Raw genomic sequence first — 26647 nt, forward strand, 5'->3', positions numbered from 1 at the left:
CGTATTTACAATTAAGCACAGTAATTACATGATAGTAAAGCCAGACATTTCAGTATTGGAAAAAAAAAATTGTTGTCTAGTCTATATTTAATATATCAATATGGAAAATTATTGATACATTAGAGGGTGTTGTGATTACACCTGGTCTTAATTATTACATGCTATATATTTATATGTTTATGTTTTTTAAATTCAATAAGTTTTTATTGGTTTTTACAATGCTTTAACATTTAAACATTGCCTATGGCAAACATAACAAACATAGATCAACTAAACTAAAACACTTAAACAAATAAAAAAGTAATAAAATCAACAACATGCTTACGGTATTACAAAAAGAGCATAGTGTGACGTGGTGTTATGTATCCCATTCAAAGTCCTATATAGCAACAGAGCAGTGATGACCCAAATTTACTATATATTGTACATACATCGTATTATACTTTGTCACGGCGGTATCATGCCTTTGAACCCGGCTGGCCACGGTCCACTCACCCCAGGGATCTCCCACAGAAAACACTCATATCGGTTAGTTAACTAAATCTAGGGTTCAGCAGTATTCATCCGTGAAGCGAAATAGCGAGAGCTCATCCACTTTCCCCATATAGCAATAAACTTTTTTTCCGCATTCCTGGCCAGATATACAAATTTTTCATGTGCGACAGAGGTATTAACCAGAGCAATCCAGGATTGTGGGGCTGGGGCTTCATTAGCCATCCACAGTCTGGCTATGCAAACCTTGGCCAAAGCACAGAGGCTTACAACATAGCGTCGACTGGGCGGATCTAAAGCTTCCTCATCTATAGTTGCTAATATACAAGAGATAGGTGTAAGCACGGTAGAGGGGATACCCGTAACAACTATGGCACGTATAACCTCCTCCCAAAAGATCGACACCAAGGGACATAGCCATATCATATGCCAAAAGTCTGCTCCCAGACTGCCACACTTGGGGCATTTTGAACTGTGGGATCCCCCTATATGCGACAGTCTCAGAGGGGACATATATACCCTGTGTAGCACGAACAACTGAATTTGTTGATATCGGACAGATGATGTTGAAAGCCGGCACGATCCCAGAGCACCCTCCCATATATCGTCCGACACTGGACCTAGATCAGATTCCCACTTGGTCTTGAGGGAGCTAAGGGGGTCTATATGATGCATTTGAAGTAAACGGCCATATATTTTGGAGACTAAATGACCGGATCCCACCGTCTGCAATAGCAATTTGACCGGGGAATCAGTAAGCGCCGGCGGGCCATCGGGGAATTGGGCAGACATAGCATGCCGCAATTGAAGGAAGCGAAAAAAATACGCAGAGGGGACGTTAAATTCCTGTTGAATCTGCTGGAAGGATCTAAAAAACCCGTCAGTGTATAAGTGTCCCAGTGAAGTTACTCCCCATGGTTCCCATACCTCCCTGACTTGAAGCTGACACAACTCCGTCAATCCATATTTATTGTCCAGCGGAGTGTCAGGGTCAATGCCCTGTCCTTGCAATATCCGGTGCGCCAGCCTCCAAACAGTAATATATTGTTTAATGATTGGTAGTGCCGACATTTTGACGCTTCCACAGAGAAGCAGTCTCAGTGGGGAACCACCTGGGTACTCCTGTAATACCAACTGTGAGTGCAGACTCGAAGTGTCAGACTCATTAACCCATTCCCATAGATGTGCTAATTGTGCTGCCAAGTAATAAAAACGAAAGTTGGGAAGAGCCAGCCCCCCTGAAGTTTTGGGCCTGGTCAAAGAATTAGGTTTCAACCGTGCCCATTTACTAGCCCAGACCAAAGAGGACATCAAACCATCTATCTGTTTGAAAGTTTTCTGGGGGATGTATATTGGGGATTGTTGTAGTATGTACAGGAGTTTGGGCTGAAAAACCATTTTCACCAAGTTAACCCTCCCTGTAACTGTCAGGGGCAGTTTCCCCCAGACCTTCACTTTATTGCGAAGATAAGATATTTGCGGAGTAATATTAAGGGAAGTAAATTTATGAGGGTCGTTGGATACCCAAATGCCCAGATATTTAAAGGAGTTCACCCATCTTAGTGGGAGAACAACCAATGGGGGGGCAGGGACCTCGCCCTGAAGGGGGATAATGGAGGATTTCTCCCAATTGATCAGAAGCCCGGAGTAACAGCCGAACTTATTAATAATATCTAAAATCTTAGGCATAGACTCAGCATAGCGGTCCACAAATAGCAGGATGTCATCGGCATATAGAGCTATTTTCTCCTCCATGGTGCCCACTGTATATCCAACAATCTCAGGGTTCGCTCGCAGAAGACATGCAAGGGGTTCAATGGCCATAGCAAACAGGGTAGGGGACAATGGGCATCCCTGACGAGTACCTCTAGACAATGGAAAGGAATGTGATACAAAGCCATTCACCGCCACTCTAGCCAGGGGAGAGGAATACAGCAATCGAACGAATTTGATAAAGCTGGGGCCTATACCAAACTTGCGCATGATACTCCACAAATACTCCCACTCCACGGAGTCAAAGGCCTTAGCGGCGTCCAATGATACTACTATGGATGAGGGTGCCTCACGGGAGACCTGGAGATGGGTAAATAATCGTCTGAGATTAATGGATGTTGATTTATTGGGCATAAATCCCGTCTGATCTGGGTGTATGAGCTGCGTAATGACCTGATTTAATCTACATGCCAGGATTTTGGCCAGAATTTTAATGTCAGTCGGTAGAAGGGAGATAGGTCTATAAGAATCAACCTTCCTAAGGTCCTTATCGGGCTTCGGAAGGACAATAATCAATGCCTCTGCCATAGATAATGGGAGGGATTCCTGTGTGAATATCTGATTATATAACTCAAGTAATTGGGGGACAAAAAAATCTAAATGATGTTTATATAGTTCAGACGGTATGCCGTCGAGCCCCGAAGCCTTCCCATTGGGAGCAGCATTGATCGCAGCCACAATCTCCTCTGGCGAGATAGGTGCCTCGAGGAAGTCATGTGCCTCACAAGTCAGCAAGGGGAGCTGTATAGTCTGTAAATATTCGTCTAATTGCATCGGGGTACAGTCTAGTTTAGAGCTGTATAATCGCCTATAATACAACACGAATTCCGACGCAATCTGTGGGGTCTGCAATAAAGTGGTACCGTCTGAGGCCTCTATTTCAACCACGGTATTAGCGGATCTCTCTCCCCGTGCCAGGGAGGCTAAATATGATCCCGGCCTATCCCCGGAGGCGTAAAAGGCGTGAGAGGAGAAGAGGAGTCTATGCTGAGTCTTTTCCATTAGACATTCCCTCCATTCCCCCTGAGCTGACAACCATGCAGATTTGGAACTATCCAAGCAATCCTGTAAATATTGAGCCTCTGCAGCAACACTTAGGGTCTCTAGTTCGGATTCCCGGTGCCTGAAAAAGGTTTTTAAATTAGCCACTCGTTTAATTAGGGTTCCCCGCAAAAAGGCCTTAAACGCATCCCATAAATTAGAGATAGGCTGCCCATCCTTGTTTATCTCGAAAAATTCCCGCCACGCAGCCACCAAATCGGAGCCATCTCCCATATGTACTAGCCAGAACGGATTAAACTTCCACACTGCTTGGCCTCTAGAGCAATTAAAATCCAGGATCAATGTGAAAGGGGAGTGATCCGATATACCCCTAGTCTCATATTTGCTATCCCGGACCCTAGGAATCAGATCGCTCGAGAGAAGAGCCAGGTCAATCCTAGAGAACGAGGAGTGGGAGTTAGAGATGAGCGGGTTCGGTTTCTCTGAATCCGAACCCGCCAGAACTTCATGTTTTTTTTCACGGGTCCGAGCGACTCGGATCTTCCCGCCTTGCTCGGTTAACCCGAGCGCGCCCGAACGTCATCATGACGCTGTCGGATTCTCGCGAGGCTCGGATTCTATCGCGAGACTCGGATTCTATATAAGGAGCCGCGCGTCGCCGCCATTTTCACACGTGCATTGAGATTGATAGGGAGAGGACGTGGCTGGCGTCCTCTCCGTTTAGACACTTGATTTACTAATTTTGGGGAGCATTAGGAGTACTCAGTAGTGTACAGTGCAGAGTTTTGCTGATAGTGACCAGTGACCACCACTTTTATTTATAATCCGTTCTCTGCCTGAAAAAAGCGATACACAGCACACAGTGACTCAGTCACATACCATATCTGTGTGCACTGCTCAGGCTCAGGCCAGTGTGCTGCATCATCTATTATCTATATATAATATTATATATCTGTCTGACTGCTCAGCTCACACAGCTTATAATTGTGGGGGAGACTGGGGAGCACTACTGCAGTGCCAGTTATAGGTTATAGCAGGAGCCAGGAGTACATAATATATTATATAGTGAGTGACCACCAGACACACAGTGCAGTTTATTTAATATATCCGTTCTCTGCCTGAAAAAAGCGATACACACAGTGACTCAGTCAGTCACATACCATATCTGTGTGCACTGCTCAGGCTCAGGCCAGTGTGCTGCATCATCTATATATATTATATATCTGTCTGACTGCTCAGCTCACACAGCTTATAATTGTGGGGGAGACTGGGGAGCACTACTGCAGTGCCAGTTATAGGTTATAGCAGGAGCCAGGAGTACATAATATTATATTAAAATTAAACAGTGCACACTTTTGCTGCAGGAGTGCCACTGCCAGTGTGACTAGTGACCAGTGACCTGACCACCAGTATATAATATTAGTAGTATACTATCTCTTTATCAACCAGTCTATATTAGCAGCAGACACAGTACAGTGCGGTAGTTCACGGCTGTGGCTACCTCTGTGTCGGCACTCGGCAGCCCGTCCATAATTGTATATACCACCTAACCGTGGTTTTTTTTTCTTTCTTTATACATACATACTAGTTACGAGTATACTATCTCTTTATCAACCAGTCTATATATTAGCAGCAGACACAGTACAGTGCGGTAGTTCACGGCTGTGGCTACCTCTGTGTCGGCACTCGGCAGCCCGTCCATAATTGTATATACCACCTAACCGTGGTTTTTTTTTCTTTCTTTATACATACATACTAGTTACGAGTATACTATCTCTTTATCAACCAGTCTATATATTAGCAGCAGACACAGTACAGTGCGGTAGTTCACGGCTGTGGCTACCTCTGTGTCGGCACTCGGCAGCCCGTCCATAATTGTATATACCACCTAACCGTGGTTTTTTTTTCTTTCTTTATACATACATACTAGTTACGAGTATACTATCTCTTTATCAACCAGTCTATATATTAGCAGCAGACACAGTACAGTGCGGTAGTTCACGGCTGTGGCTACCTCTGTGTCGGCACTCGGCAGCCCGTCCATAATTGTATATACCACCTAACCGTGGGTTTTTTTTCTTTCTTTATACATACATACTAGTTACGAGTATACTATCTCTTTATCAACCAGTCTATATATTAGCAGCAGACACAGTACAGTGCGGTAGTTCACGGCTGTGGCTACCTCTGTGTCGGCACTCGGCAGCCCGTCCATAATTGTATATACCACCTAACCGTGGTTTTTTTTTCTTTCTTTATACATACATACTAGTTACGAGTATACTATCTCTTTATCAACCAGTCTATATATTAGCAGCAGACACAGTACAGTGCGGTAGTTCACGGCTGTGGCTACCTCTGTGTCGGCACTCGGCAGCCCGTCCATAATTGTATATACCACCTAACCGTGGTTTTTTTTTTTTTCTTTATACATACATACTAGTTACGAGTATACTATCTCTTTATCAACCAGTCTATATATTAGCAGCAGACACAGTACAGTGCGGTAGTTCACGGCTGTGGCTACCTCTGTGTCGGCACTCGGCAGCCCGTCCATAATTGTATACTAGTATCCAATCCATCCATCTCCATTGTTTACCTGAGGTGCCTTTTAGTTGTGCCTATTAAAATATGGAGAACAAAAATGTTGAGGTTCCAAAATTAGGGAAAGATCAAGATCCACTTCCACCTCGTGCTGAAGCTGCTGCCACTAGTCATGGCCGAGACGATGAAATGCCAGCAACGTCGTCTGCCAAGGCCGATGCCCAATGGCATAGTACAGAGCATGTCAAAACCAAAACACCAAATATCAGTAAAAAAAGGACTCCAAAACCTAAAATAAAATTGTCGGAGGAGAAGCGTAAACTTGCCAATATGCCATTTACCACACGGAGTGGCAAGGAACGGCTGAGGCCCTGGCCTATGTTCATGGCTAGTGGTTCAGCTTCACATGAGGATGGAAGCACTCAGCCTCTCGCTAGAAAAATGAAAAGACTCAAGCTGGCAAAAGGCAAAGCACCGCAAAGAACTGTGCGTTCTTTGAAATCCCAAATCCACAAGGAGAGTCCAATTGTGTCGGTTGCGATGCCTGACCTTCCCAACACTGGACGTGAAGAGCATGCGCCTTCCACCATTTGCACGCCCCCTGCAAGTGCTGGAAGGAGCACCCGCAGTCCAGTTCCTGATAGTCAGATTGAAGATGTCAGTGTTGAAGTACACCAGGATGAGGAGGATATTGGTGTTGCTGGCGCTGGGGAGGAAATTGACCAGGAGGATTCTGATGGTGAGGTGGTTTGTTTAAGTCAGGCACCCGGGGAGACACCTGTTGTCCGTGGGAGGAATATGGCCGTTGACATGCAGGTGAAAATACCAAAAAAATCAGCTCTTCGGTGTGGAGGTATTTCACCAGAAATGCGGACAACAGGTGTCAAGCCGTGTGTTCCCTTTGTCAAGCTGTAATAAGTAGGGGTAAGGACGTTAACCACCTCGGAACATCCTCCCTTATACGTCACCTGCAGCGCATTCATAATAAGTCAGTGACAAGTTCAAAAACTTTGGGTGACAGCGGAAGCAGTCCACTGACCAGTAAATCCCTTCCTCTTGTAACCAAGCTCACGCAAACCACCCCACCAACTCCCTCAGTGTCAATTTCCTCCTTCCCCAGGAATGCCAATAGTCCTGCAGGCCATGTCACTGCCAATTCTGACGAGTCCTCTCCTGCCTGGGATTCCTCCGATGCATCCTTGCGTGTAACGCCTACTGCTGCTGGCGCTGCTGTTGTTGCCGCTGGGAGTCGATGGTCATCCCAGAGGGGAAGTCGTAAGCCCACTTGTACTACTTCCAGTAAGCAATTGACTGTTCAACAGTCCTTTGCGAGGAAGATGAAATATCACAGCAGTCATCCTACTGCAAAGCGGATAACTGAGGCCTTGGCATCCTGGGTGGTGAGAAACGTGGTTCCGGTATCCATCATTACTGCAGAGCCAACTAGAGACTTGTTGGAGGTACTGTGTCCCCGGTACCAAATACCATCTAGGTTCCATTTCTCTAGGCAGGCGATACCGAAAATGTACACAGACCTCAGAAAAAGAGTCACCAGTGTCCTAAAAAATGCAGCTGTACCCAATGTCCACTTAACCACGGACATGTGGACAAGTGGAGCAGGGCAGGGTCAGGACTATATGACTGTGACAGCCCACTGGGTAGATGTATGGACTCCCGCCGCAAGAACAGCAGCGGCGGCACCAGTAGCAGCATCTCGCAAACGCCAACTCTTTCCTAGGCAGGCTACGCTTTGTATCACCGCTTTCCAGAATACGCACACAGCTGAAAACCTCTTACGGGGCAACTGAGGAAGATCATCGCGGAATGGCTTACCCCAATTGGACTCTCCTGTGGATTTGTGGCATCGGACAACGCCAGCAATATTGTGTGTGCATTAAATCTGGGCCAATTCCAGCACGTCCCATGTTTTGCACATACCTTGAATTTGGTGGTGCAGAATTTTTTAAAAAACGACAGGGGCGTGCAAGAGATGCTGTCGGTGGCCAGAAGAATTGCGGGACACTTTCGGCGTACAGGCACCACGTACAGAAAACTGGAGCACCACCAAAAACTACTGAACCTGCCCTGCCATCATCTGAAGCAAGAAGTGGTAACGAGGTGGAATTCAACCCTCTATATGCTTCAGAGGTTGGAGGAGCAGCAAAAGGCCATTCAAGCCTATACAATTGAGCACGATATAGTAGGTGGAATGCACCTGTCTCAAGTGCAGTGGAGAATGATTTCAACGTTGTGCAAGGTTCTGATGCCCTTTGAACTTGCCACACGTGAAGTCAGTTCAGACACTGCCAGCCTGAGTCAGGTCATTCCCCTCATCAGGCTTTTGCAGAAGAAGCTGGAGGCATTGAAGAAGGAGCTAAAAGGGAGCGATTCCGCTAGGCATGTGGGACTTGTGGATGCAGCCCTTAATTCGCTTAACAAGGATTCACGGGTGGTCAATCTGTTGAAATCAGAGCACTACATTTTGGCCACCGTGCTCGATCCTAGATTTAAAGCCTACCTTGGATCTCTCTTTCCGGCAGACACAGGTCTGCTGGGGTTGAAAGACCTGCTGGTGACAAAATTGTCAAGTCAAGCGGAACGCGACCTGTCAACATCTCCTCCTTCACATTCTCCCGCAACTGGGGGTGCGAGGAAAAGGCTCAGAATTCCGAGCCCACCCGCTGGCGGTGATGCAGGGCAGTCTGGAGCGACTGCTGATGCTGACATCTGGTCCGGACTGAAGGACCTGACAACGATTACGGACATGTCGTCTACTGTCACTGCATATGATTCTCTCAACATTGATAGAATGGTGGAGGATTATATGAGTGACCGCATCCAAGTAGGCACGTCACACAGTCCGTACTTATACTGGCAGGAAAAAGAGGCAATTTGGAGGCCCTTGCACAAACTGGCTTTATTCTACCTAAGTTGCCCTCCCACAAGTGTGTACTCCGAAAGAGTGTTTAGTGCCGCCGCTCACCTTGTCAGCAATCGGCGTACGAGGTTACATCCAGAAAATGTGGAGAAGATGATGTTCATTAAAATGAATTATAATCAATTCCTCCGCGGAGACATTGACCAGCAGCAATTGCCTCCACAAAGTACACAGGGAGCTGAGATGGTGGATTCCAGTGGGGACGAATTGATAATCTGTGAGGAGGGGGATGTACACGGTGATATATCGGAGGGTGAAGATGAGGTGGACATCTTGCCTCTGTAGAGCCAGTTTGTGCAAGGAGAGATTAATTGCTTCTTTTTTGGGGGGGGTCCAAACCAACCCGTCATATCAGTCACAGTCGTGTGGCAGACCCTGTCACTGAAATGATGGGTTGGTTAAAGTGTGCATGTCCTGTTTTGTTTATACAACATAAGGGTGGGTGGGAGGGCCCAAGGACAATTCCATCTTGCACCTCTTTTTTCTTTTCTTTTTCTTTGCATCATGTGCTGATTGGGGAGGTTTTTTTTGGAAGGGACATCCTGCGTGACACTGCAGTGCCACTCCTAGATGGGCCCGGTGTTTGTGTCGGCCACTAGGGTCGCTAATCTTACTCACACAGCTACCTCATTGCGCCTCTTTTTTTCTTTGCGTCATGTGCTGTTTGGGGAGGGTTTTTTGGAAGGGCCATCCTGCGTGACACTGCAGTGCCACTCCTAGATGGGCCCGGTGTTTGTGTCGGCCACTAGGGTCGCTAATCTTACTCACACAGCTACCTCATTGCGCCTCTTTTTTTCTTTGCGTCATGTGCTGTTTGGGGAGGGTTTTTTGGAAGGGCCATCCTGCGTGACACTGCAGTGCCACTCCTAGATGGGCCCGGTGTTTGTGTCGGCCACTAGGGTCGCTAATCTTACTCACACAGCTACCTCATTGCGCCTCTTTTTTTCTTTGCGTCATGTGCTGTTTGGGGAGGTTTTTTTGGAAGGGCCATCCTGCGTGACACTGCAGTGCCACTCCTAGATGGGCCCGGTGTTTGTGTCGGCCACTAGGGTCGCTAATCTTACTCACACAGCTACCTCATTGCGCCTCTTTTTTTCTTTGCGTCATGTGCTGTTTGGGGAGGGTTTTTTGGAAGGGCCATCCTGCGTGACACTGCAGTGCCACTCCTAGATGGGCCCGGTGTTTGTGTCGGCCACTAGGGTCGCTAATCTTACTCACACAGCTACCTCATTGCGCCTCTTTTTTTCTTTGCGTCATGTGCTGTTTGGGGAGGGTTTTTTGGAAGGGCCATCCTGCGTGACACTGCAGTGCCACTCCTAGATGGGCCCGGTGTTTGTGTCGGCCACTAGGGTCGCTAATCTTACTCACACAGCTACCTCATTGCGCCTCTTTTTTTCTTTGCGTCATGTGCTGTTTGGGGAGGGTTTTTTGGAAGGGACATCCTGCGTGACACTGCAGTGCCACTCCTAGATGGGCCCGGTGTTTGTGTCGGCCACTAGGGTCGCTTATCTTACTCACACAGCGACCTCGGTGCAAATTTTAGGACTAAAAATAATATTGTGAGGTGTGAGGTATTCAGAATAGACTGAAAATGAGTGTAAATTATGGTTTTTGAGGTTAATAATACTTTGGGATCAAAATGACCCCCAAATTCTATGATTTAAGCTGTTTTTTAGTGTTTTTTGAAAAAAACACCCGAATCCAAAACACACCCGAATCCGACAAAAAAAATTCGGTGAGGTTTTGCCAAAACGCGTTCGAACCCAAAACACGGCCGCGGAACCGAACCCAAAACCAAAACACAAAACCCGAAAAATTTCAGGCGCTCATCTCTAGTGGGAGTGTGAGAAACATGAATATTGTTTAACAGATAGATGTCTCAGTCTCCAGGGATCCACCAGGCCCAGCCCCGACACAACATCAGCAAAATAATTTCTACCAGAATGTGGGCCAGAGGGATTGGTAGAAAATCTATCCATCGCTTTATCTAATACATTGTTGAAATCCCCCACACAAACCACGGGTATTCCCGGTGACAAGGCCATAAACCCTGCAACTTTTTTCAGGACATCGGAGGTGTATGGGGGAGGCACATACACGGACAGTAAAAGCAGAGGGGTACAGTGGATCTTACACTTTAAAAACACATATCTTCCCCATGGGTCCGTTTGTACTGACTCCATCACAAAGGGAACAGTCTTCTTTACAAGGATAGAGACCCCTCGAGAGGCAGAAGTGTGTGTAGAATGGAATGCCCACCCTACCCAAGGTCTCTTAATGGCTAGGGTCTTGCTGCCCACCAGGTGGGTCTCCATAAGACATATCACATCAGCGGCATACTGCTTAATTTGTCTAAGCACCAGAGATCGCTTAATCTTGTCATTAAGTCCCCGCACATTCCATGACAACATCCTAAGTCCAACCATGAGGGGTCGTTTTGATAATAATAGAGGCTACAGCCCGCAGCCAGCCAGATCCATCCTCTCTGCATACAAGTACAAGGCACCACCGCTCAATGAATAGATTCGTAAGCCACACACACTCAAATTCCAAACATCCATACCAGAAACAACCGTAACCTTTAACTTCCCCCCTCCCCCCACCCTGTACACTACTCCCAATCTGCAGCATACTTGGATCCCCTAACCTAACACCGGCTCAAGCCCAGAGCACACAACTAGTTATACTCTGGGTGGAGCCAAGAATATAATGGCCCTAAGAAAGAGAAAACAAAACACAAACAAAACATTCCCAGCCATTAGACTAAATCACCCCCATAAAATAGAAAAAGGGGCGAAACATACAAAGTCACCCCCCGGGACTTAGGAAGAAAATACAATCGGGTATATTCGGACCACAGATATATCCCTCCTCTCCCCCAGCCCTCCCAACCCCCGCATCCCAGCAATATGGATATAATAATTGGCCTGTATGAGACGAATAACGAGACAGAAAATCAGGCAAGTAGTTATCCCCCCCACCACCATCACATCCTCAGGGAGCAGCACTTAGATATTTAAACATTTTCCACATCCTGCTTCCCCCCAGTAGATATGCAGATAATCTTATCCTGTACATAGAGTCTCATGCCACCATAGTCAAAGGAATTAATCACGGATCAGCAAGAGCCCGTCTCGCTGGGAAGCGTCTATCCAGCCATATCATCGCCTCTCGAGGAGCCGCAAAAAATTTGGTTTCACCATCAGCTACCACTCGTAATCGTGATGGAAAGAGCATGGCGTATGGCAAATCAAGTTCCCGGAGTCTCCTCTTAACAGGCAGAAATTGAGCTCTATCTTTCTGCACCTCCACCGCAAAGTCTGGGAAGACCGATATTGGCGACCCGTTCCATTTTAGGGGGCCTTTCGTGCGAGCAAGTTTCAGAACAGTGTCCCGGTCGCGGAAGTGAAGGAACTTGGCGATGAAGGTACGAGGCGGAGCCCCCGGAGGCAATGGGCGCATCGGAACTCTATGAGCTCGTTCTATGGTGAAATGAGGCGAGAATTCATCGGACCCAAATGCCTTCCGAAGCCATGTTTCTAGAAATTCCTCAGGAGATGAGCCTTCCTCCTTCTCGGGCAAACCGATGAAACGGACATTATTGCGACGTAAGCGTCCCTCCATATCCGTTAATTTTTTGCGCACATCAGTCATCTGAGACTCCAAAGTATCAGTACGCCGTCCCAGCGGGTTGACAGTATCCTCGACATTGGAGATACGGGTTTCGGCCTCACCCACCCTCTCTCTCACCCGTTGTAGGTCCTGATGGATAATGGAGAGATCAGACTGCACCTGCCCAATTTTATCAGCCAAGCGGGCCTCACTAGCTGTCACGGCATCCAACACTCTTTGTAATGCAGCATCGGGCGGTTCTGATGAGGCAGAGCTGTATGCAGGAGAGGGGGGCGAAGACTCAGCTTGTGTAGTTTCCCTCCTCTGTTGTTGGGGACCGGGATTGCGGACAAACTTCTCCATTGCGCCCGCCGCTGCGTTTTGTTGGCGGCCTTTCACCATTTTGGATAACACAATGCCGCCGTATTCAACCAGTTATATATCAAAGCAATGCAGGCAGAGAGAGGGGGCGCAGGCACTAGCACGCTGTGTGAGGGCCAATAGGCGCGGGACAAATATATATATATATATATAGAAGGACCAGTGTTCTTGATAGTGTTGCTGAGTGTCGACACAGTGGGTTTGGGAGCTGTGGTCAGAATCAGGGAGTCAGGCAACTTCCCACCCGCACAGACAGCACCCTCCTGAGGTAGAGCAATGCAGGTCTCCCAGTATCAGTCTCCAGCCCTCAGTCAGGTCCAGCTGCCCAATCTATTTGAAAGAGACACTTCCAGCAGGAGAGGTGCGGACAGGAGCAGAGTTGAGCCCGCTGCCAACCACAAGATGGCGCCCGGAAAACCCCACAATCAGCCCAGCCGGTGATATAGCCCTCAGGGGGGCAAGGGCTCATGTGGTATATAGCGGGGGTGCTCTCCGTCCGGCACACAGGCCGTTTCACATTTAGCCCAGGACTGTCAGGGGCGGGTGGCGGAGCTCCGTGCACGTGGCCCGCCAACCGCAAGATGGCGCCCGGCGGCTTCCCGCAGCCAGCACAGCCGCGACAAGCGCCCTGGCCGTCCGGCGGGGAAATGGACTAGAGTAACAAGCTGCTCAAGCGGCGGGGCCCCCGTGCTATCTACTCGCCGGCCGCGGGGTATGTCAGGTAAGCCGGGTGGGAGACGAATGGCACAGCTCCCGGGTAGCACAATCCAAGATGGCGCCGGCCTCATGCAGGTCAGGATCAGCTCACTCTTTTTATGTTCCCAGCAGGGACACCGGACACTGGATCCCAGTAAAACAAGGCCCAGAGCGGACAGCAGGCAGTCAGATAGCCGTACAGGGCCACTTAGGCAGTCACTCAGGGGGTGTCAGGATATACTCAGGATATTGTCGGCTGGGGAGCTAGGAGAACACGTCCTACTCCATTTCCAGTCAGGCCACGCCCCATGTTTATGTTTTTTAAATAAATATTTTAACACTGAGACCGGTGTGGATATATTCAATTGGTTCTATAGCGCGACCTCTTATAAATATAATCTTGTCTTGTTATTTTGAAGCCACTATAGACAGGCTTCTGAGGTCAGACGAAATAGAACCATTTACATATGGTCACAAGGTGACAGATTTCAGAAAAACTTTATTTTATATCAGTTTGCGCCATCAGGTATTTATTATTTTTGAGTTTTAAAATTATGCTGGATAGTGAGCCTGATCCAGTGTGCAATAGACTGCTTCAAAGCAGGGCACTCAATTTTATTGTGATCATAAAGAACGAACAGTGAGTCTGATTTTCTGTGACGAGCTGTTCTCTTCACATAGACCTTCAAAGCCCTTAAAACATACAAGCACTTTGAAGTAGCAGAGGGGTCTGTAACAGCCGGAACCACAATAGGTTGGTTGATGTGAAACGCAGACACCACCTTACAAAGAAACTGCTGACGAGTCCTGAGTTCAGCTCTGTCCTCATGGAAAATCAAGTAGAGGCTCTTGTAAGACAACGCCCCCAGTTCGGACACATGACTTGCTGAAGCCAATGCCAACAGTGTGACGGTTTTCCAAGTAAGGTACTTTACATCCACTTCCTGTAACAGTTCAAACCAGTCCAATTGGAGGAACTGCAGCACGAAATTGAGATCCCAAGGTGCCGCAGTAGGCACAAAGAGAGGTTGGATGTGAAGAGCCCCTTTCAAGAACGTCTGGACCTCAGGTAGAGAAGCCAATTGTTTTTGAAAGAAAACAGACAAGGACGAAATCTGAACTTTAATGGAGCCTAGGCGTAGGCCCACATCAACTCGCGACTGCAGAAAATGCAGGAAATGACCCAGATGAAATTCCCCCACAGAATATTGTCTGCTCTCACACTAAGAGACATATTTCTTCCAGATACGATTGTAATACTTAGACGTTACCTCCTGTCTGGCTTGGATCATAGTCGGGATGACCTTGTCAGGAATCCCTCTCCTGGCAAGAATCAGTCGTTCAACTTCCATGTCGTTAAACGTAGCCGTAATAAGTCTTGATAGAAGCAGAGGCCACGGATCTTCGCTTAGCATCTCCAGAAGATCTGCATACCAGGCCCTTCTCAGCCAGTCCAGAGCAATGAGTATTGCTAGAACTTTTTCCCTTTTTAGAATTTTTGTGACCCGAGGAATGGGAGAAAACATGTACACCAGCTGGTAGACCCACAAAGTTGTCAGGGTGTCTACCGCTACTGTGGATCCCTCGACCTGGAGCAATACTGCTTGAGCTTCTTGTTGAGTCGAGAGGCCAACAGAACACCTCCAGGTGGAGGCCGCATTCCCCCGGGTGCAGATCGTGTCTGCCGAGGAAGTCTGCTTCCCAGTTGTTTACCCCCCGGAATGAAGATCGCTGCCCAGAGGAGAATTCTTGACACCTCTGACATAGCGGCTCTGCTTTTCGCTCCGCCCTGTCGGTTTATGTACGTTACTGCCGTAACATCATCAGACTGGACCTGAGTGGCCTAGTTCTGAAGTGATGAGGCCTGCAGAAGGGAGTTGTAAATAGCCCTTAGTTCCAGGATGTTTATTGGAAGGACGACATCCTGACTTGACCATCTTCCCTGAAACTGCACCCCCTGAGTGACTGCTCCCCAACCTCTAAGGCTTGCATCTGTGATTAGCAGAATCCAATTCTGAATCCTGAACTTCTGACCCTCGACTAGGTGAGAAGTCTGTAACCACCACAGGAGGGAGATCCTGGCTTTTGGTGACAGACGAATCCCCTGGTGCATGTGAAGATGCGATCCAGACCATTTGTCCAACAGATACAGCTGGAAGGGTCTTGCATGAAACCTTCAATGCTGAATTGCTTCGTAAGAAGCCACCATTTTCCCAAGAAGGTGCATGCAGAGGTGTACTGAAATCCGGGTCGTCTTCAAAACGGCCCGAACCATCGAATGGCTTACCATTGCCTTTTCCAAGAGAAGGAATACTCTCTGAGACTCTGTGTCCAGTATCATTCCTAGGAATGGAAGCCTCTGCGTTGGTTCTAGCTGAGATTTTGGCAGGTTCAGAATCCACCCATGATCCAGGAGTAGTCTGGTTGAGAGGGCAATGTTCTCCAACAGCTGTTCCTTGGACGGTGCCTTTATCAGAAGATCGTCCAAGTACAGAACTATGTTCACTTCCTGTCTGCGGAGCAACATCATAATCTCTGCCATCACTTTAATGAATACCCTTGGTGCTGTGGAGAGACCAAATGGCAGGGCCTGAAACTGGTAGTGACAGTCCTGCAGTGCAAAACGTAGATAAGCCTGATGAGGTGACCAGATCAGAATGTGAAGGTACGCATCCTTGACATCCAGAGATGCTAGGAATTCCCCCTCCTCCAGACCTGAGATTACCGATATCAATGACTCCACCTTGAATTTGAATACATGTAAGTATGGGTTTAATGACTTGAGGTTCAGAACCGGTCTTACTGAACCGTCCAATTTTGGTACCAGAAACACGCTGGAATAGTAATCCTTGTTGTGTAGATGAGGTAGAAATGGAATAATGACCTGGGTCTGTAGCCCTGGGATATAAGGTCTATCACCCAGGGATACTGGCATGAACCTATACAGACGTGACTGAAGAATTTTAGCCGGGCTCCCATCGTCATGTCTTCCAGGCATCGCGGTCCACCGTCATGCTGAAGGTTTTGAGGAAGCAGTGCCTGAGCCCTGTTCCTGTAAACCAGCAGTCGCTGCATTGCATGGTTTACCTCTAGCACCTCTGGTGGCGGTAGAAGAACCTCTGGCCTTGCCCCTAAATTTGCCAGTCCGAAAGGACTGTAGATTAGGTCCTGAGTAGGCCATCCTTGCTGGCGGAGCTGCAAAAGGTATGTGGACTTACCCGCAGTAGTTCGGGAGATCCATTTAGCGAGTTCATCTCCAAAAAAGGCCTCTCCTGTGAAAGGTAGGCCTTCCACTCCTTTCCTGTGAAAAATAGGCCTTCCACTCCGACGGGTAGCTCGGCACCGCTTTTCAGTAGCTCGCAGTGGCTGCATATTAATATGGTGGCGGCCGTCAGCCAACCAGAGCTTGTGCGCCAGCTCCTGATTGGCTAGCGATCCGCACCATATGTCAAATGGCCGTGCAGCAGGAGACGTAAGCGCCAGTACAACTTCAGACACAGCAGGAGACTGAGACACACTACGTGCTGTGCTAGTGCAGGGCTCTCCTCTCCAGACACACATAAGCGAGCGGCAACTGCGGGGTCAGTACTACTTGTATCTGGCACTGCAGGGGGGTGGGGGGGGGGGGGCATTAATTGTGTATCTGGCACTGCAGGGGGGGGGCATTAATTGAGTATCTGGCACTGCAGGGGGGGGGAGCGCATTAATTGTGTATCTGGCACTGCAGGGGGGGGCGGGGCGGGGCGGGGCGCATTAATTGTGTATCTGGCACTGCAGGGGGGACGACATTATTTGTGTATCTGGCAATGAGGGGGGGGGGCATTATTTGTGTATCTGGCACTGCAGGGGGGGACATTATTTATTTGTGTATCTGGCACTGCAGGGGGGGGGGGCATTATTTGTGTATCTGGCACTGCTGGTGGGGACATTATTTGTATATCTGGCACTGCTGGGGGACATTGTGTATCTGGCACTGCTGGGGGGGGGGGGCATTACTGCTGTGAGGCCAAACCCACTTTCACTGGAATGCGCGCGCATTGGGGGGGGGGGGGGGGTAGCTCTTCCAGAGGTTCTCTGTTCCGAAAGTAGCTCACACCCCAATTAAGGTTGGGGACCACTGCCCTAGGAAGTAAGAGAAAGTTATTTACTTACCTCAAAATAAGTGTCAATGTATTCAGATACAATATGCTCAGACTTTGGTTTGTTTTGGCAGTAAATGATGTACATGTGTAACCTTCTCTCCTGCAGAAGATAAGACAATATTTAAGAATTAGCTCTTAGCAGAATAATACTGAAGTAAAATAAAAGAGTAAACTTATGCAAAAAGGTGTTTAGCCTTGAACCCAACAAGTATGTAAAACTTATGTTTAATTTTCAGAAGTTTATCTTTAAATACATTCTAAAAAAATTAATGACTTTCAGAGGTGTTTCAGTAGGTTATGGATCAAAAAGTCAACATGGACAAGGTCGAAATGGGAAAAAGGACGATATAATAAAAAAGATGACAGAGGAAAGGCTGACATGAGGTTTTTTTAATGTTTTTGGTGTAGTTCTCTCTGTAACATGACCAAGAACCGCAATTAGTGCACCACGTACCCTTGCATTGCTTGCTTCACTCAGTTACTATTTATCAATCGTATTCCACGTGGAAGTATGAAAAAGTTCACAATATAAGGAAATTGTAAAAAACTCATGTCGACCTTTTCCTTTGTCAACCATTGCCATGTCAACCTTTTGTCCATGATGACCTAATGCATGGTGACCAATAGTGCTCGACCTATTGACTGTCGACCTAACATCCGGATACTGCTAATGTAATGCCCAGGAGGAACGCATAGGGAGTATCACTAGTATAAGAGATTTTGTCAGAGAACAGCCTCCCCAGCTTCCCCGCAGCAGAACTTCAGGTTGAAAGTAAAGTACAGTTGGTCTGGTAAGCAGGAAAGAGGAGAGGTGAATGAGAAAGAGAGGATAATGGTACAATAACAGCACATGCTCTGTGTTGTTAATAAAAGCAATAAATGCTCTGCGGCATGCAATAAAAAACCCCTGTATTTTTGTACTTTGTTACATCTGGGGGACACTGGGCTTTGAGATTTTTTGAAGGGACTTAATATAAGGATTTAATGGCAAAAAAATCCAGTATTCTCTTTAATCCAATCTGGGAGACACTGGACCATGAGGCGTTCAAAAGCAGACACTAGCGAAGGGTACACTCAGGTAAAAGCTGAACGGAATACTTTTCGGCAGAAACTAGCATCTTTGGATGATAACACCATCAAGAAAGTGGTGAACCTGTTGGTGAACAGAGCACCAAGTCGTCACCTGCATAGTTCCCACTACCTGGAGTCTCTGAGCTCAACCAGAGCTACCAGTCTGATTCTGAATTTAATGTGGACACCGGATGAGTTTAGCTCAATAGGTGCCAGAACTCCTAGACTTAATACTACAGCCTTAGCCTCCCAAATAACTGAAATTACAGACACCCACCACAGTGTCCGGCCACACAGTATCATATCAAACAGTACAAGTCTCGGACAGAAAAAATCCCCCCCCCCCCCCCAAAAAAAAAGATTTTACTTACCAGTAAATCTATTTCTCGTAGTCCGTAGTGCCGGGCTGGCCAAACCGGTCCTCGAGATCTACCAACAGTTCACATTTTCCAGACCACCTAGCTGGTGCACAGGTGTAGTCATTACTAATTAAGATGTGCTGCATTCATTCCTAACTGACAATTCCACAGATCTCCAGGAGGCCTGGAAAACATGCACTGTTGGTAGATCTCGCGGACCGGTTTGGCCAGCCCTGCCGTAGTGGATGCTGGGGACTCCGTAAGGACCATGGGGAATAGACGGGCTCCGCAGGAGACAGGGCACTTTAAGAAAGAATTTGGATACTGGTGTGCACTGGCTCCTCCCTCTATGTCCCTCCTCCAGACCTCAGTTAGAGAAACTGTGCCCGGAAGAGCCGATAGTACAAGGAAAGGATTTTGGAATCAAGGGCAAGACTCATACCAGCCACACCAATCACACCGTATAACTTGTGATACACTTACCCAGTTAACAGTATGAACAACAACGGAGCATTAGATCAATCCTGATGCAACCAAACATAACCCTTATTTAAGCAATAACTATATACAAGTCTTGCAGAAGAAGTCCGCACTTGGGACGGGCGCCCAGCATCCACTACAGACTACGAGAAATAGATTTACCGGTAAGAAAAATCTTATTTTCTCGAACGTCCTAGTGGATGCTGGGGACTCTGTAAGGACCATGGGGATTATACCAAAGCTCCAAAACGGGCGGGAGAGTGCGGATGACTCTGCAGCACCGAATGAGCAAACACAAGGTCCTCCTCAGCCAGGGTATCAAACTTGTAAAACTTTGCAAAAGTGTTCGAACCTGACCAAGTAGCCGCTCGGCAAAGCTGTAATGCTGAGACCCCTCGGGCAGCCGCCCAAGAAGAGCCCACTTTCCTTGTGGAATGGGCTTTTACTGATTTTGGAAGCGGCAACCCAGCAGCAGAATGAGCCTGCTGAATCGTGTGACAGATCCAGCGAGCAATAGTTTGCTTTGAAGCAGGAGCACCCAGCTTGTTGGGTGCATACAAGATAAACAGCGACTCAGTTTTCCTGACTCTAGCCGTTCTGGCTACATAAACCTTCAAAGCCCTGACCACATCTAGTAACTCGGAATCCTTCAAGTCACGAGTAGCCACAGGCACCACAATAGGTTGGTTCATATGAAAAGATGACACCACTTTTGGCAGAAATTGTGGACGGGTCCGCAATTCTGCCCTGTCCCTATGAAAAACCAGATAGGGGCTTTTATGTGACAAAGCCGCTAATTCTGACACACGCCTAGCTGAAGCCAAGGCTAATAGCATGACCACCTTCCATGTGAGAAATTTTAACTCCACGGTTTTGAGTGGCTCAAACTAGTGTGACTTCAGGAAACTCAACACCACGTTAAGATCCCAAGGTGCCACTGGAGGCACAAAAGGAGGTTCAATATGCAGCACTCCTTTTACAAACGTCTGGACTTCAGGAAGAGAAGCCAGTTCTTTTTGAAAGAAAATGGATAGGGCCGAAATCTGGACCTTAATGGAACCTAATTTTAGGCCCAAAGTCACTCCCGACTGTAGGAAGTGAAGAAACCTGCCCAGCTGGAATTCTTCCGTAGGGGCATTCCTGACCTCACACCAAGCAACATTTTTTCGCCATATACGGTGATAATGTTTAGCCGTTACGTCTTTCCTAGCCTTTATCAGCGTAGGAATAACCTCATCCGGAATGCCTTTTTCTGCTAGGACCCGGCGTTCAGCCGCCATGCCGTCAAACGCAGCCGCGGTAAGTCTTGGAACAGACAGGGCCCCTGTTGCAACAGGTCCTGTCTTAGAGGCAGAGGCCATGGGTCCTCTGTGAGCATTTCTTGCAGCTCTGGATACCAAGTCCTTCTTGGCCAATCCGGAACAATGAGTATTGTTCTCACTCCTCTTTTTCTTATGATTCTCAGCACCTTGGGTATGAGAGGAAGAGGAGGAAATACATAAACCGACTGGAACACCCATGGTGTCACTAGTGCGTCTACAGCTATCGCCTGAGGGTCTCTGGACCTGGCGCAATACCTCTGTAGCTTTTTGTTGAGGCGGGATGCCATCATGTCCACCTGTGGCAGTTCCCACCGACATGCAATCTGTGTGAAGACTTCTTGATGAAGTCCCCACTCTCCCTGGTGGAGGTCGTGCCTGCTGAGGAAGTCTGCTTCTCAGTTGTCCACTCCCGGAATGAACACTGCTGACAGTGCTCCTACGTGATTCTCCGCCCAGCGAAGAATTCTGGTGGCTTCCGCCATCGCCACCCTGCTCCTTGTGCCGCCTTGGCGGTTTACATGAGCCATTGCGGTGATGTTGTCAGACTGAATCAGCACCGATTGGTCGCGAAGCAGGGTCTCCGCTTGACTTAGGGTGTTGTATATGGCCCTTAGTTCCAGGATATTGATGTGAAGGCAAGTCTCCTGACTTGACCACAGACCTTGGAAATTTCTTCCCTGTGTGACTGCCCCCCACCCTCGGAGGCTTGCATCCGTGGTCACCAGGACCCAGTCCTGAATGCCGAATCTGCGGCCCTCGAGAAGGTGAGCACTCTGCAGCCACCACAGAAGAGACACCCTGGCCCTGGGGGATAGGGTGATCAGCCGATGCATCTGTACATGTGTCCGGACCACTTGTCCAACAGATCCCATTGAAAGGTCCTCGCATGGAACCTGCCGAAGGGAATGGCCTCGTATGCTGCCACCATCTTTCCCAGGACTCGCGTGCAGTGAAGCACCGACACCTGTTTTGGTTTGAAGAGGTCTCTGACCAGTGTCATGAGTTCCTGAGCCTTCTCCGTCGGGAGAAAAACCTTCTTCTGATCTGTGTCCAGAATCATGCCCAGGAAGGGCAGACGCGTCGTAGGAATCAGCTGCGACTTTGGAATATTTAGAATCCAGCCGTGCTGTTGTAACACTTCCCGAGAGCGTGCTACGCTGATCAGCAACTGCTCTCTGGACCTCTCCCTTATGAGGAGATCGTCCAAGTATGGGATAATTGTGACCCCTTGCTTTCGCAGGAGCACCATCATTTCCGCCATTACCTTGGTAAAAATTCTCGGTGCCGTGGAGAGACCAAACGGCAACGTCTGGAATTGGTAATGACAATCCTGTACCACAAATCTGAGGTACGCCTGATGAGGTGGATAAATGGGGACATGAAGGTATGCATCCTTTATGTCCAGAGACACCATAAAATCCCCCTCTTCCAGGCTTGCGATGACCGCTCTGAGCGATTCCATCTTGAACTTGAACCTTTTCAGGTACATGTTCAGGGATTTTAAATTCAATATGGGTCTGACCGAACCGTCCGGTTTCGGAACCACAAACATGGTCGAATAATAACCCTTTCCTTGTTGAAGGAGGGGAACCTTGACCACCACCTGTTGAAGATGCAATCTGTGAATTGCAGCTAACACAATTTCCCTCTCTAAGGGGGAAGCTGGTAGGGCCGACGATTTGAGGTATCGGTGAGAGGGCATCTCTTCGAATTCCAGCTTGTATCCCTGAGACACAATCTCTATTACCCAGGGATCCACCTGGGAGTGAATCCACTTGTGGCTGAAATTTCGGAGACGCGCCCCCACCGGGCCTAGCTCCGCCTGTGGAGCCCCAGCGTCATGCGGTGGATTTAGTAGAAGCTGGGGAGGACATCTGTTCCTGGGAACTAGCTGTGTTGTGCAGCTTCCTTCCTCTACCCTTGCCTCTGGCAAGAAAGGACACACCTCGGACTTCCTTGCCTTTTTGTGAACGAAAGGACTGCATTTGGTAATACGGTGCTTTCTTAGGTTGTGAGGGAACATATGGCAAAAAATTTGACTTTCCAGCAGTAGCTGTGGAGACCAGGTCAGAGAGACCCTCCCCAGACAATTCCTCACCCTTGTAAGGTAAAACCTACATGTGCCTTTTTGATTCGGCATCGCCTGTGCATTGCCGAGTCCACAGGACCCTTCTGGCAGAAATCAACATTGCATTTATTCTAGAACCCAGTAGGCTAATGTCTCTTTGAGCATCTCTCATATACAGGACAGCGTCTTTTATATGCCCCAGGGTCATTAATATAGTATCCTTGTCTAAGGTATCCAGATCCTCAGATAAGGTATCCGTCCATGCTGCTACAGCACTACACACCCAGGCCTGAATGTGTGTAAATGGACTTCAGGGTACCCTCTTGCTTTCTATTCGCAGCATCTTTTAGGGTGCCCGTATCCTGTGACGGCAGGGCTACCCTCTTGGATTAGCGTGTTAGAGCTTTGTCCACCCTAGGGGAGGATTCCCAGTGTAAACTGTCCGTTGGCGGGAAAGGATACGCCATAAGCATCCGTTTGGAAATCTGCAGTTTTTTTATCTGGAGATTCCCAAGCCTTTTCACATAACTCATTTAGCTCATGTGAAGGGGGAAAGGTGACCTTTTTTCCCCATACATATGAACCCTCTTGTCAGGGACTGGGGTTTCCTCTGTGATGTGCAACACCTCCTTCATTGCTATAATCATGTAACGTATAGCTTTAGCCAATTTAGGCTGTAACTTTGCATCATCATAGCCGACACTGGAGTCAGACTCCGTGTCGGTGTCTGTGTCAACAATTTGGGATAGTGGGCGCTTCTGAGACCCTGACGGCCTCTGCGACATAGGATCAGGCATGGGCTGCGACCCAGACTGTCCTAAGGTTTCAACTTTTTTATGCAAGGAATTAACATTATCATTTAAAACCTTCCACATATCCATCCAATCAGGTGTCGGCGCCGTCCCCACATTCATTTGCTCCCGCTCTGCTTCCACATAGCCTTCATCGTCAAACATGTCGAAACAAGCGTACCGACACACCACACACATACAAGGGATGCTCTTTTTGAAGACAGTTCCCCCACAAGGCCCTTTGGAGAGACAGAGTATGCCAGCACACACCCCAGCGCTATATGACCCAGGAATCACACAGTAACTTAGTGTTAACCCAGTAGCTGCTGTATATAAAGATTATGCGCCTAATTTATGTGCCCCCCCCTCTCTTTTTACCCTCTTCTACCGTGTTTCTGTAGGGGAGAGCCTGGGGAGCTTCCTCTCAGCGGAGCTGTGGAGAGAAAATGGCGCTGGTGAGTGCTGAGGAAGAAGCCCCGCCCCCTCAGCGGCGGGCTTCTGTCCCGCGTTTCTGTGTAAAATAATGGCGGGGGCTCATGCATATATACAGTGCCCAACTGTATATATGCTCACTTTTTGCCAAGAGGTTCCTAATTGCTGCCCAGGGCGCCCCCCACTGCGCCCTGCACGCTACAGTGACCGGAGTATGTGGGTTTAATGTGGGAGCAATGGCGCACAGCTGCAGTGCTGTGCGCTACCTCAGTTTGAAGACTGGAGTCTTCTGCCGCCGATTTCGAAGTCTTCTTGCTTCTGTCACCGACTTTTGTCTTCCGGCTCTGCGAGTGGGGCGGCGGCGCGGCTCCGGGATCGGACGACAAAGGGTGAGATCCTGTGTACGATCTCTGGAGCTAATGGTGTCCAGTAGCCTAAGAAGCAGGAACTATCTTCAGTGAGTAGGGCTGCTTCTCTCCCCTCAGTCCCACGCTGCAGAGAGTCTGTTGCCAGCAGATCTCTCTGAAAATAAAAAAACCTAGAAAAATACTTTCTTATAGCAAGCTCAGGAGAGCTCACTAAGTAGCACCCAGCTCGTCCGGGCACAGATTCAAACTGAGGTCTGGAGGAGGGACATAGAGGGAGGAGCCAGAGCACACCAGTATCCAAATTCTTTCTTAAAGTGCCCTGTCTCCTGCGGAGCCCGTCTATTCCCACGGTCCTTATGGAGTCCCCAGCTTCCACTAGGACGTTAGAGAAATAGGATTTTAGTACCTGCCGGTAAATCCTTTTCTCCTAGTCCGTAGAGGATGCTGGGGACTCCAAAAGGACCATGGGGTATAGACGGGATCCGCAGGAGCTTGGGCACACTGAAAAGACTACGACTGGGTGTGAACTGGCTCCTCCCTCTATGCCCCTCCTCCAGTCCTCAGTTATAGGAACTGTGTCCAGGAGAGACGGACATTTCGGGGAAAGGATTTTTGTTTAAACCAAGGGCGATAAACATACCAGCCCACACCACAAACATACCGTACAACCGGAGTATCAGGAAACCAGATAACAGTATGAATTAACAGCAGCAACAAGCTGAATACAACTAAAACACAACCCGCGTGTAAACAAATTTAACCAGCAATAATACACTGCAAGTTACAGTCCGCACTGGGATGGGCGCCCAGCATCCTCTATAAATTAGCAGAAAAGAATTTACCGGTAGGTACTAAAATCCTATTTTCTCTTACGTCCTAGAGGATGCTGGGGACTCCAAAAGGACCATGGGGTCTATACCAAAACTCCAGAACTGACGGGAGAGTGCGGACGACTCTGCAGCACCGGTTGAGCAAACATGAGGTCCTCATCAGCCAGGGTATCAAACTTGTAAAACTTAGCAAAGGTGTTTGAACCCGACCAAGTAGCTGCTCGGCAAAGCTGAAGTGCCGAGACCCCTCGGGCAGCAGCCCAAGACGAGCCCACTTTTCTGGTAGAATGGGCCTTTACTGACTTCGGCAACGGTAGCCCAGTCGAAGAATGAGCTTGCTGATTTGTACTTCAAATCCAGCGTGCAATAGTCTGCTTAGAAGCAGGATTTCCAATCTTGTTGGAGGCATACAGGACAGAGCCTCTGTTTTCCTGGCAAGAGCCGTTTTGGCGACGCAAATTTTCAAAGCTCTTACAACATCAAGAGACTTTGGAACTGCCACAGCATCCGTAGCCACAGGTACCACAATAGGTTGGTTAATGTGAAACGAAGAAACCACCTTCAGCAAAAATTGTTGACGAGTCCTCAATTCTGCTCTATCCGAATGGAAGATCAAATATGGACTCTTGTGAGATAAGGCCGCCAACTCTGACACTCGCCTGTCAGACGCCAGAGCCAAAAGCATGACTACCTTCCAAGAGAGAAACTTTAACTCAACCTTATGCAAAGGTTGAAACCAGGGAGACATAAGAAACTGCAAGACCACTTCAAGATCCCATGGCGCCACAGGCGGCACAAATGGAGGATGGATATGCAGCACTCCCTTCACAAAAGTCTGAACCTCTGGAAGGATGGCCAATTCCTTTTGAAAGAAAACAGATAAAGCCGAAATCTGCACTTTGATGGAACCCAATTTCAGGCCTGCATCGACGCCTGCCTGCAAAAAAAATGGAGAAACCGACCCAAGTGAAATTCCTCCGCAGGAGCAGTTTTGGTCTCACACCACGAAACATACTTTCTCCAAATACGGTGATAATGTTTCGCTGTAACCTCCTTCCTAGCCTTAAGTAGAGTGAGGATGACCTCCCCAGGAATACCTTTTCGAGCTAAGATTTGGCGCTCAACTTCCATGCCGTCAAACGCAGCCGCGGTAAGTCCGGAAACAACAGGTCCTCTCTTAGAGGAAGCGGCCAAGGATCTTCCACTAGTAATTCCTGAAGATCCGGATACCAGGCCCTGCGCGGCCAATCTGGAACGACGAGAATCGCCTGAACCTTTGCTCGTCGTATGATTCCCAGCACCTTTGGAATGAGAGGAAGCGGAGGGAACACATACACCGACTAAAA

At 48.2% G+C, this 26647-nt stretch overlaps 1 protein-coding gene across 2 annotated transcripts in view; it reads right to left on the bottom strand.

The window, feature by feature from the left end:
- The window catches only part of TRIO (trio Rho guanine nucleotide exchange factor), a 1426902-nt gene that overhangs the window by 106912 nt on the left and 1293343 nt on the right, over window positions 1-26647 (bottom strand). For both annotated transcript variants that reach the window (XM_063922713.1, XM_063922714.1), the window contains exon 42: window positions 17591-17680. In XM_063922713.1, coding sequence (XP_063778783.1) covers window positions 17591-17680 — 90 coding nt within the window. The remainder of the gene's footprint in view (window positions 1-17590; window positions 17681-26647) is intronic.

Source organism: Pseudophryne corroboree, chromosome 5 (assembly GCF_028390025.1).
Source record: "Pseudophryne corroboree isolate aPseCor3 chromosome 5, aPseCor3.hap2, whole genome shotgun sequence".
In the NCBI taxonomy this organism is placed as follows: Eukaryota; Metazoa; Chordata; class Amphibia; order Anura; family Myobatrachidae; genus Pseudophryne; species Pseudophryne corroboree.